Below are 13,139 nucleotides of genomic sequence, written 5' to 3'. Positions count from 1 at the left end.
TTTATCAATTTTTTTTTTGACACGAGTGTAAATTGATTTGTGTCAGTTAAAAAAGATTTGAATATAAGTTGTTATTGTTTTCCTAGATCCTACTTCAAATTGATTTGCTTATAAGTTGTTATTGTTTTCCTAGATCCTACTTCAAATTGATATGTTTATAAGTTGTATGGTTTTCCTAAGTCCTACTTCAAATCGATGTGTGCAGGTTTTAAATGATAGTCACCAAGTTCCAATGTAAAGTAAATTATTGGGAAAGAAAAAATCTTTTTATTTGAAAAATTCGGAATTGATTTTGGAATGTCGTGAAACAGTTGTACAGATAGTTGCGACGTGTAATGTGTTGTTTACAGCGACGTGTTATGTGTTGTTCACAGTGATGTGTTATGTGTTGTTTACAGAAGAATTCGATTCACTGAGACATGGACTTAAATGACATTTTCAAAATGAAAGGGAGCTTGATGATACATTTGTACGTGGATTACGTGACCAATCTGACCTGTGAGATTATTCTATTTGATTACCGTGACTTTGTAGGAATTGACCTGGTCAGGACGGGCAACAGAGCTTCGGCCTTGAGGTGTTGTGTCAACGCGTGTAGCAGTAAAGTCTCTTGTCTGCAGAGTAATGATGGAGTCTGGACCCAAGGCAAAAGGAATCGTCGCTGCCAGAAAACTGTCATTAGCAGGAGTGACAGGAGACGTAGTGTTGCCGATGGATCTTCCAATGGGTTGAATATTTGTGCTGGGATTTCTGAAAACGGTGTTGGGGACATTGGATATCAGAGCGATACAGACGATCGTTGTAACACAGATGGGGTTGGTAGAATAGAATTGAACTCGAGTTGTGTTCAGAAAGTTGTGAAAGGTGATTATTATGGTGTGGAGAGGAGAAGAGTTGAAAATGATGTCAAGAAGGGAAAGGTAATTCGGAGGAGAGACTGGAACGGAACTCTTTTGTCAGCACCTTCTACAAGGAAAGGCGGTGATAACTTTAGTGCTGGTTCTGGTTCTGGGTGTATTTGTGGTTGTAGTGTGGTGGCAAAAGCCCACAGAAGAACATACTCTGATGGACATAATACATCAAATGTGGCCAGCACTTCCCTAGGGAAAAGAAGAATTGTGTGCAGTGACACTGACATTCTCCGATTCAATAGGAATTATGTCTCGTCAACACAAATCAATTCTAGCAAAAGTGGGGTTGGCGGTGGTTGTGATGATACACGAGATAAAAAACCAGTGGTTGGATTATTTTCTTATCTTTTGTCTCCTTTGAAAAGAATCATTAAACGCTTTAGAAAAACAGGTAGGTCAAGGATGATTACCATTGCATTTGATGTGGCAATTTCTTATCCATAATGATAATAATAATACATTGTATTTGTTGAATGCTCTACCACATCATGGGGAAGTTCTCAGAGCACTTTACAGAGACATAAACAAGTCTTAATTGTAATTTTAGATAATTTTTTTTACTATCCCATTTTCTTCATTTTTACTGGCACTGAAATGACCTAAATGTGTCGCAAGCGTCCGTGACTTCCTTAAAAACAAGCAAACAACCAAAGCACCTCTCAATTTTCTGACCACTTTCAGGCTAGGAATTCACAACGAATATCCTTCCATCCCTTTACTTACCCGCCTCTGTCTACAATTAGAAGACGATATTTAGGACAAGTGGACCATCCCATCATTTGTCAAAACCCACATGTTGTTGTTGTTCACTTTTTCCTTTCTCCCACTTTTACACAAAAATGTCCAAACCAACTTTCTTTCACTACACCATGTCTTGAGTTTCTGTTACCGCTTAAAAGTCTGCCAATCTTTTTTGGATGGCGAATTTGACCATCAGTCAGTGATTTTTGGACTAGCAAATTAGAACAAGGAACAGACAAATATATATTATTTAATGTAAACTCTAATGTTTAGCAATACATCTCTCTCTCTCTCTCTCTCTCTCTCTCTCTCTCTCTCTCTCTCTCTCTCTCTGTCTTTCTCTCTCTCTCTCTCTCTCTCTCTCTCTCTCTCTCTCTCTATATATATATATATATATATATATATATATATATATATATATATATATTTTATAATAGTCCAAATATTCAACTAGTTGGGGTCATGACGACATTCTACCATTTGAGGTCATGACGAAATTGTATATTGACGTGTCCCGTTTCAGCTATTTGAAACGTTTGCCGCCATGCACAAGCACAAGGTTTCATGTGTTGGTTACTATTGGATTGGTGGGCAGACTTTTTTTTTCATATTTTACTTCACTACTTCCTGTCAATTAACAGATGCTTTAACTAATTTGTTTTGTTATTTTTTTTTTTTCTGTCCAGGCACGACGTCGCCAGCCCCAGTGAACACCGCCTGCCCACCCAACACTACCACATCATCGTCTTCATCGACGACCTCATCGTCTAAGAAGAGGCGAGGTTTATTCAGTTCATTGCTGTGTTGCTTCCGCAATGTGAACAGCAGCAATAACAACAACAACAACGCCCAAGCCAACCGACAGTCCATATCAGATGAAGACGGTGGCAACCCCAGGGTAAGTTTTATCGCAGAGCTGACAGCTCTGATGACTGGCCTGATAAAATTGGGACTGTCCGGATCTGACAATCTGGACAACAACACCCCCGCCCCTCCAAAGAAACCCAAAAAACATTGGACGGCTGTTACTGTTACAGACCTGCCTACCACTACAAAAAATTTGTAGAATTACGACATTTTGGCTTCAATTTCAAAACTTCACGACCATCTCAAAGTCGTTAAAACTTACTGAAATTGAAAGTTGATGCCAGACTACATAATTTTTGGAATTTAGAAGTGTTATTTAATCCTTGTGAGGGTAAATTGTTGTTCTTTAAAGTTAACTATAGCGACTACTACTATTTTAGTTTCCCAACACAATGGCTGCCAGTCATGAGCGCTATAGCATCACCCCACTTGAGGAGAGAGGATGCAACACAGAAATGGATATCCAGAGCTGAAGAAGATAGTGGAACTCCTGCAAACCATATACAAAACTGCGCCCCCAACATCAAGACTAAAATCTCGTTCACCTTTCTACCTATCAAAGAAAGAAAACTACAACACGCAAGAAGCCTGGTGCGAGGAATGGCAAAGGAATAAGCCAACAGGAGGGGAACTAATTGAAGATCCCTGTAAAAGTCTCCCAGGTCTACAGGATCAACCAAGAAAATACTGGGTAGCTGCAAATAGACTACGGTCAAAACATACAAGAACAGCTGCCAACATGCACAAATGGGGGCTCTAAGAATCACCAACATGCCCAAATTGCAATCAATCACCACAAGATGCAAACCACCTCGTACTAGATTGCCCAGAGACAAAACTGGAAGGGGGATTTGAAACCATCAACAAATGTGATGATGACTTCAGAACCCGGATTGATACCTTGAACATAGAAATGTAGCCGAACGATACTACTACTACTACTACTAGTCTCCTAAAACTATGAATTTTTAAATTTTCAAGTAGGCAGGTCTGTGTATGGAAATGACATCCAGGTTTTTACTGGGACACAAAAGGCTCTAAATCCAGATTATATCAGACAATAAGAATCTGACAAAGTGCCAGACAAATCGATAAAAAGAAAAATACCAGAGTGGTTGTGATTTTTTTTTTTATCCTCGTATTTTTCTTTCTTGATTTGTCTGGCATGGGGGTCCCAGTGGCACTGTTGGTAGAACACACGCTTCACACTCAAAGGGACCAAGTTTGATCCCAGGTGCAGTCAAGATTTAAAAAAATAAATTATTATTATTGTTGTTGTTATTATTATCATCATCATTATTATTATTATTGTTGTTGTTGTTGTTTTTATTTATTTATTTTTAAAAAATGTATTATTAATATCATTAAAAGTGATTTTCTTTCTCTCTTCCAGTCCAGTGATAAATACCTCCTCCCCAATGTCCGGCATGTTGACATGAACAGGAAGTGTGTGGTCATTGACCTGGATGAAACTCTTGTACATAGCTCTTTTAAGGTGAGACCTGGCTCTGTGGCTCAAAGCAGACGTGCCTACTTGTAAACTTGAAAATTCGTCATTTTTAGGAGAGAAAATATGTCACCGCTATAATCATCTTTCCAAATCACCCTAGCCTCGGGTAGATAGGTCGTGTAAGTGTAGGTGTAAGTTGAGTCCTTGGAAAAGGCTTTTTACCCACATTATCTCATCATTCTCGTATGTAAAATGTGTACCTGGCTTTTTACAGCATTGTCACTGTGAAAATTTAAAAAAATGCTATTGGGCAGGAGTCCCTTGTAAAGCATTTTGAGCACGTTTAGTAGATGTTGCGCTATATAATTGCTGTTGGTTAGGGGTCCCTTGTAAAACGCTTTGGTCACGTCTAGTGGATGTTGCACTATGTAAATGCTCAAATTTTTATTTTATTTATTTATTCTTTTTTTTTCAATGGTCATTTCATGGAGGACATAGTCGGTCATTCTGTCGTCATGGAAACAAATGGATGTTGGTGACGTTGATGTAATCCAATCCCAAAATGGTGGTAGCAGAAGTGGCAATTTATCATTTGGTTACACATTTATAACAATACAATATATTGCCATAGACACACTCACACTAGTATCATCGTAGTCATCGTCACCATCATCGGCATATGAAGGATTTCGACGTGGTAATCAATCAGTGTGAGGGTAAATTGGTGATTTTTAAAGGTAATTCTAGCAACAACAATTTTTATCTCCTAAAAATGAAGAGTTTAACAGTTTTCAAGTAGACAGGTCTGTGTAACCAGAAATAGAGACCAAACCAAAGACGGTCTGTAGAAAAGTCACGTGTTCCGTTCATTGCCACTGGTTTTTGTCTTTTGGTCCAAATGTTGATGAATAACCATAGTGGAATGGAATTGAAGCATTGATGAAGATAGATGATGTGGATGTTTCGGGTTGATCCTTTGTCAATAAAACACGGTGAATAAGACCCAAAAGATCAATGAGAGGTGAGAGGATGGCGTTGTTACACTGTGTGTAGTTTTGCCTAAAACACGCCATCTGCCACTTAGTCATAATCGCTAAACAGAACGTTGATAGATGACCCACAAGCTACAAATGATGGCATCTGTTTTCTATGGGATTTGACGAAACAATTTTGATTTTTAGATAAAATCATAACAATGTCTAATCTATCTCACAATGCATGCAAACCATCTTCATGTCAATTGTAAACACCGTGTAAAATTTGGTGACGATTGGTCGTGTGGTTTCGGAGCCTTAGTGTTACCAAAAATCCAATTTGCCGAATATATAATAAGATATTTGTATCTTCCCCAGCCTATCAACAATGCTGATTTTATTGTTCCTGTTGAAATTGATGGCACTGTGCACCAGGTGAGACTCATGTTGTCTTCTATTATTCTTTGACAGGGTGATCCAATAGCTCAGTTGGTAGAGCACTCGCTTCACACGAAATAGGACCAAGATCAATCCCGGGCGCAGTTAGGATTTTTTTCTGACCCCCCCTGTCTACCCAGCAGTCAATGGGTCTGTTAGATTTGGCAGAAAATACTTTGTGATTGACTAGTGTCCTATCCAAAGGATAGCAAGCAATTGCTGTTGTCCGTTTCACACTATAGAAACCAGGATAAACTCCATGAGTCTCATGACTCTGAAGGACTTTTTAAAAAATTTTTGACAATCACAGAGGGTTTGTATTTTAGGCTAAAAATCTGAATGGATGAATGAGATAGGATGTCAGATGGAGCAGACAGAAAGATATAGGAATAAATCATTGTGAGAAATCAGCATTGATACTAAGCTGTTAGAAGATGTGGATTGTAGAAAGTGATAAACAAAAATGAATAAAACAGCTTCAAAAAAGAGCAAAATACCAAACGTTTCAGGCTAAAACATTTCTTCAGCCAACAACAAAAACAATGATAACATAAATATTTTACCAAAAAAACCCTCCCAGATTGATGGCAGTGAAATGTGAGGCACGTGTACGAAAGTCTCTGCAATCAATGCCATCCAGCAACATAACAGGCGGAGTTGTCATAACCATTGGGTCGTGCGTTCGAACTCACATCACTGCCACGTTTTTTAATTCTCTATTGTCTTCTGGCACGGTTCCTCTCTCTTCATTTCTTGTTATTATCAACCTAAGTGACTGCTCCAACTCTCTTTTCTTAATTAAAGACTTACAAGACTCTCTTCTCTCCCCTTGTCACAGGTGTATGTTTTAAAACGTCCTTATGTGGATGAGTTTTTACAACGGATGGGAGAGCTGTTTGAATGTGTGCTTTTTACAGCCAGTCTGGCAAAGGTGAGTCAGATTCACACATTTCCATTTGAAAATATTTTATGACTATTTATCTTGTAACCATTGTCTTTTTCCTCTACGTTTTATTACAAAGTTGAGTCCTTGGAAAAGGCCCTTTATTCAAATTCTCTCACCATACTCGGGTATAAAATAGGAATTTGTGGTTTATCCATTTTCAGACGTGATCAAATGATCGACAAACCACTTCATTTTCGCTATCAGTATTTTAAAAGTTTGTTGTTATTTTTGGTTGTTTTTTTTTGTTTTTTTTGTTTTTTTTTTAACACTTGCTGCTATATCATTTGTGCTGCATCTTTTGACATCAAATCGTGGTATTCAGTCTTTGTTTCCCACGATACACGAGACACTTGTGATATAAATGTTTCGTCGTTAATTTTGATTACTACTAACTTAAAAAAGACGAGCCATTTCTATCACAGGAGTGTCTTTTATCGCGGATTACAAAGACTGAATATCACGATATGATGTCAAAAGATGGAGCACATGTGACATAGCAAAGGTCACCACACATTCCTGTTATTGAAGAGTTTTGTTACCCACTCATTGGAAGTCACGATAGCTGAATTGATAGAGCAATTGCTTCACATGCAAAGAGACTGAGGTTGATCCCGACTGGAGATGAGTTTGGTTTTTTTTTTCTTCTCAGAACCTCCCGTCCCTCTCCCTCCCCGTCCACTAGACAGTGATTGGGTAGCTGGGTCTGTTCGATCTGGTGGAAATACTTTGCGATAGACTAGCGTCCTATCCAAATGCAGCAAGCAATTGCTATTATTGTCCCTTTCACACAAAAGAAACAGGGATAAACTCTGGCTCCATGGGCCCTAATGGCTCTGAAGTACGACTTCCCTAGTAAAAATGCTTCATGTAAAAGATACAACACAATGTAGACGACGTTTCGTCCTCCAACCTTCTTCAGACCGAAATGTCATCCACTTTGTGTTGTATCTTTTTACGTGAATCATTATTACTCCCCCTTATTTTACTCTACATTTTATCGGCTCATTTCGGCAGCTCTTTGGAGGTCCCAGTAGCTCAGTTGGTAGAGTACTTACTTCACACACAAAGGGACCAAGATCCATCCCGGGTGTAGTCCAGATTTTATTCAGATCCCTCCGTCCACCCATCAGTGATTGGGTATCGGGGTCTCTTAGATCTGGTGGAAAGTACTTTGCAATAGACTAGCGTCCTATCCAACGTGTAGCAAGCAATTGCTATTGTTCGTTTCACACTATAGAAACTGGGATAAACTGTGGGCCTAATGGCTCGGAAGGACTACTATTTTGTCTTTATTTTGGTATTCCCTCACATTACTCAAAAATGATCAGTTTCATAACACATTCTCTATTTCTATTCATCCGAGGGAGGTGCGTAAACAAACAAACAACCAATTTTGTTTCCCCAGTACGCTGACCCTGTAGCTGATCTCCTAGACAAATGGGATGTCTTCCGATGTCGTCTGTTCCGTGAATCCTGTGTCTTTCATCGAGGAAACTATGTCAAGGTACCTTCATTCCAGGGTTGCCAATTTCAGTATTTTTACAGAATTCACTTATTTAACTCTTTCAGCGCCATTGGCAGCACTGTGCGGCTAGAGCAGAATCTGTTCTACTGGCCAATGGCCGCACAGTGCGGCCAGTCTTGAAAGGCAGAAAATAATAATGTAATCCAATCCTACTTTCTACAAAAGTAATATAAATTGAACCAATGGTATCATTTCTTTCATCAGAATATTCATTTGACCCTAGGGGGCTATTTTAATTGAGATTTTGCAACGAATTCGAATGTTGCTTTGTCTTAGCTTGTCATCCTCATGCTGCCTCAACCAGGTGTCAGACATTTTGTGACGGAAATGCGATTATAGCCTCAGCGCTGAAAGAGATCAAAAACCTGGTTGGGGAGATCGTGACTCTACCGTTTGACATATGAAATTTGCGCATCTTTCCAGATTTTCTCAGCCAGCCACACAAATTTAAGGTTCAATTCATTTCAACATAATACAGTCTTCAGACAGTTTGTATGGTTGGCTGAGAAAACCCGTAAAGATATGCAAATTTCATAAATTGAGTTATGTATGAAGTGGTGTAGACCACATCTTTCTGATCATTTACCACTTTAAATTTTCTTTCTATGTCTATTAGAACCCAAGTTATGAATTTTTTTCGGAACAAAATTTATTGCTATGGGGAACACTTTATCTTCGATTTGGCTCATATCTCGAATCGAAGCTTACAACGTCTTTCCGGGTTTTCTCAGCCAGCCTCACATTTGTCACAAAAGTGTACGGCTGTTGATTTTACTATCATTCACTCAGCCATTTCACCCCTATGACTAGTTTAACAAAGCTGGTGATTTACATTGAACATTTCACCCCCCAAGACTATATCAAAAATCTCAGCCCCGTGATTGAGTCATCAAATCTGATGGTTCTCGAATAAGTTTGTTTATTTTTCTCTTCAGGATTTGAGTCGACTGGGTCGTGACCTCAACCAAGTGGTGATCGTCGACAACTCGCCTGCTTCTTACATCTTCCATCCAGATAATGCTGTGAGTTGTCATAGTCATCATCATCATCATCATCATCATCACCACCACTGTCATCATTGCTATCATCATCATCATCACCACCACCACTGTCATCATTGCCATCATCATTGCTATCATCATCATCATCATCACCACCACCACTGTCATCATTGCCATCATCATTGCTATCATCATCATCATCATGAGTACTATTCGTGGGACTATAATCAGAAAATTTATCAATTAAAATCAAATTATTGATTAAATAGTTAAAATGTCATAACCGATTAAGACAAGAAAAGCCAACAAATCAGTTTGTAATCCATCCACCCCCACTTTAGGTCAGCGTGACATCTTGGTTTGATGAGATGCATGACACAGAACTCCTGGACTTAATTCCATTCTTTGAACGGATGGCCCACACAGAAGACGTTTACTCAGCCCTCAAGACGCTGAACGACTCGCCGTCACCAACCGCCACGCCGCCGTCCTAGCCCAGAATGCAAAACAAAACCAACAACATCACAACTACACCCACTGGAGTTCCTGGTACTGTTAAACACTACAATATTTTTACGATACAAATCAATGATTGATATTTACAAATCTATGCCAGATATCTTGTTGCAACGCGACTGTGACGATGACGACAATGAGGTCATGTGACTTGTCATCCCATCATTCTCTGTTTTTTTATGGGTCAGGATCCTGTTTTATTATTACTATTATTATCATTACGAAGAAGTGTCACTTATAACCATAACGATTAACGTTTTTCAATGGGACGGGTCGGATAGTTTTGTGGGGTTTTTTTTACAGTGGATGGTTTCCTCATTTCACAATGAATATTTTTTTGTTTTTCTACTGTCAGTAGCAATTGAAGTGAAATGAGATTTTGGTCCATTCATTAATTATTTATTTATCTATTTATAGTTGTTTTTGTTTTTTTTATTATTTGACATGGAAAATGGCCATAATTTTTAACATTGAGTTGCAGCTACGGTTGTTTTACCTTTTTTGATAAGCCAGGCAAAATCAGGTAGTCAAATCTGCTACATATGAAATGAGTGGCTGTCAATTGAAACCCCTACCACCCCCTGTCCAGGTGGTTCTATAGTCAGAAAAAAATTAGCTTTACAGCTGAAACTTCACTTTTCTTCTGTAACAGTTAGTAGTAACTGTTACTGTAACCATGGGCTAAAGCAAGCATATATATATATTATATATATAGAAAAGATACGTGTGTATTTGTTGCCCCTTTTTATGATTGGTCTGTTTATCTCTCACGAGTCTCCTGAATCGGATTTATTTCACCTTCCTTAGCTTCACAGAATATTTTTTATTTAAAGAAAGAAAGAATGAAAAGAAAACCAGACCCTTTCATCATCGTAGACAATTTAATGAAGTTTGGTTTGATCACTCCATCAATCCATTGTCTCTTTCTTCATGAATTCCCCCTCCCCCCTTACCCTTTACCCGTCCAGCATCACATTTCTTATTCCCCCCCCCTCCCTTCCTTACACCCACCAAATCCCTACCTCGACTTCCAAATTTCCTGTTTGCCCCTCATGCTTATTGTACAAAATTATATATATATATATATTTAAAAATATTTTTTTTTACTCGTATCTCTCTCCTGAAAAATGACACTACAATACAATACAATAATAATCATGAACCTGAAAAGGAGTTGTGTATGAAACTGTGCAAAAGTAATAAACAAAATGAATATAACCACTTAAAAAAAACAATAAAAAAAACAAACATGGAATGTTTCGGTGTCATACTAAAAAAAACAAAAAAACCCAGATCGACGACAGAGAAATAATCGGTACGATAGTATTGTATTTGTTTTCATCGGTTTTTTGTTTTGTTTTTTTTTGTTGTTGTTGTTGGTTGAAGAGAGGTTTTGTACCTGAAACGTTCCGTGTTTGAAATTTTGTTCATTTTTTAAACTGTCCTATTCATTTTTCTCTCATTACTTTCTACTGTCCAAAGCTTCCAGCAGCTTCGTGTCACTATGGAACAGTGGCAGACGAAGTAGAGAGATAAATATTTGAGTCGATGCAGGCGAATGTTTGGGGGAGGGGAATTATGTTTTTTTCTCTCTGCCTTATCTGGCACTGTTTCATCCACAAGTTATATCCAATGTTTATCTTACATCAGATGTTTATCTTACACACCTTACATCAGATGTGTATCTTACACACCTTACATCAGATGTGTATCTTACACACCTTACATCAGATGTTTATCTTACACACGTTACATCCGATGTTTATCTTACACCATTGCTGCTCCTTGTTTCTTTGATTCTACAGTCATAACCATTGCTCTGATGTCCACCCAAATAGCCCGACGTATATCTGGCCACTTCTCTCTTATTGCAATTGCCTCTAATTTTCTCTTCCGTTTCTTAAAATAATTTTATATATGAATAGATGAGTAAAGAGAATTCCCTTTATTAATCTCCATATGGAAATTTTTTTTTTAGGGGTCTGGTCCATGGGGAGACTGACTGGAACATTTTCTAATTTGATTTCATGTCTTTATTTCGTTCTGGAATGACCTGTCAGTTGTATTTGAGAAAATCTGACTTTGTATGGAATTCTTTGGCCACAGGCATCAGTTGTATGTTGGAAATTCCCACTTTTTATTGAATTCTTTGGCCACAAGCATCAGTTGTATGTTGGAAATTCCCACTTTTTATTGAATTCTTTGGCCACAAGCATCAGTTGTATGTTGGAAATTCCCACTTTTTATTGAATTCTTTGGCCACAAGCATCAGTTGTATGTTCGAAATTCCCACTTTTTATTGAATTCTTTGGCCACAAGCATCAGTTGTATGTTGGAAAATCTCACTTTGTATGGAATTCTTTGGCCACAAGCATCGGTTTTAAGTGGGAAAAAATCTCACTGTGATTGTTTATTTTGTCATCAATGCCTCTTCAGACTTAGTGGGCGTCATCAAGAAAGTAGAAGCTGTCATGCCTCATCTCTTTACCGTCTCCCTACCAACTACAGGAAAATTGTCCCATTCGTTCCGATGCAACCAACAATTTTATCATTCTAATTGGTTTTTTTTTTGTTTTTTTTTGTACATCACAAATATAAAGAAAATTTTTTTTAGTTTAAGCTCTAAAAACTTGACACCGTGTTTTAGAGCTCATTTTGCTGACCAATATTGTGTATAGAATGGACTTGTTGCTTGTCTGGTTTTAGTAAGAATGACCTATTTTTGTATTAAGTTGGTGTGAAGTGGAATGGAAAAATTGTGAAAAACGCTGGAAAGGCGAGAGTTAGGGAATAAATTCACAGACCTATTTAAACAGCTAAGCCCTATAATGCATTTGACAAGGTTGCTAAATTTTCATCTATTTACGGAATTCAGTATGTAAAAAACCCTCAGTATATTTTCCAATCACCTGATAAACGGAAATCATGTAAGTACATAATGTCCCTGTACTGGAGTTCAGCTTTCATGGGTCGATCTATGTGTTTGTGTCAAAGTTCAGTCAATTTTTTAGTCCGGAATTGGCAACCCTGATTTAATTTGCATAAAAATTATGTTTTGTATTTCAAACTTCATTTTCATCAAACTTAAGCGTTGGCCATTATTTTATTTTCAAAACTTTTCCAGATTTTAATCTGGTACTTGTTGTAAATTAGAGGTTAAAACGAACTGAAAGAAGGAAGAGAGAGAACTTTGTTGTTTTTTTTTTAAAAGAATGTCTTTCATTTATTTACTTACCAAACTGTATTTAGTTGCTGATTTTACTGTTCAGTGGTTTGGAATCCCGGCCAATGCCGTAGTGTGTGTGTGTGTGTGTGTGTGTGTGTGTGTGTGTAGAATTTGTTTTGTTAACAATACACCCCTTTCCTCTTACCCCACTCCCCCTCTTTCTCCCTTTTTGCTGATTTTTAAATATTAAACTATAATGATAATTTTAATATTAATAATAATAATAATAATTATGATTATAGTTCTTGTTGTTATTATTATTATTATTATTATTATTATTATTATTATTATTATTATTATTATTATTATTATTATTATTATTATTATTATTATTATCATTATCATTATTATTATTATTATTATTATTATGACTATTATGACTGTTTATAACTGACATATGTAACCCATGACCTCATGACAGTATTATATCGGGTGTGGAAAAAGGAAATTGTCATGAAAACGGCTGGAGATAGAAATGGGAGGAATCAAAATCCCGTTCACTTTTCTGTCCTGTCCTAAATAAAACTATGGCTATGAGTCATGT

The 13,139-nt window shown here is 37.4% G+C and overlaps 1 protein-coding gene across 2 annotated transcripts in view; it reads left to right on the top strand.

The window, feature by feature from the left end:
• Positions 1 to 10,400, top strand: part of LOC144959151 (carboxy-terminal domain RNA polymerase II polypeptide A small phosphatase 1-like) — a 22,994-nt gene extending 12,594 nt beyond the window's left edge. The window contains exons 1-8 of one of the 2 annotated variants that reach the window (XM_078891648.1): positions 1 to 1,302; positions 2,339 to 2,550; positions 3,913 to 4,014; positions 5,322 to 5,378; positions 6,220 to 6,312; positions 7,733 to 7,831; positions 8,788 to 8,874; positions 9,195 to 10,400. The exon at positions 1 to 1,302 is cut by the window's left edge and continues 277 nt beyond it. In XM_078891648.1, coding sequence (XP_078747774.1) covers positions 420 to 1,302; positions 2,339 to 2,550; positions 3,913 to 4,014; positions 5,322 to 5,378; positions 6,220 to 6,312; positions 7,733 to 7,831; positions 8,788 to 8,874; positions 9,195 to 9,347 — 1,686 coding nt within the window. In that variant the 5' untranslated portion in view covers positions 1 to 419 and the 3' untranslated portion in view covers positions 9,348 to 10,400. The remainder of the gene's footprint in view (positions 1,303 to 2,338; positions 2,551 to 3,912; positions 4,015 to 5,321; positions 5,379 to 6,219; positions 6,313 to 7,732; positions 7,832 to 8,787; positions 8,875 to 9,194) is intronic. The other variant, XM_078891649.1, reaches the window with a different exon arrangement.
• Positions 10,401 to 13,139: the final 2,739 nt, after the last annotated feature.

The sequence above is a fragment of the Berghia stephanieae genome, chromosome 13 (genome assembly GCF_034508935.2).
Source record: "Berghia stephanieae isolate SIO BIC M18660-M18661 chromosome 13, UCSD_Bste_1.3, whole genome shotgun sequence".
Taxonomy (NCBI): Eukaryota; Metazoa; Mollusca; class Gastropoda; order Nudibranchia; family Aeolidiidae; genus Berghia; species Berghia stephanieae.
Note: the sequence above shows the minus strand (reverse complement) of the source record. Positions and strands in the feature narration are given on the sequence as shown.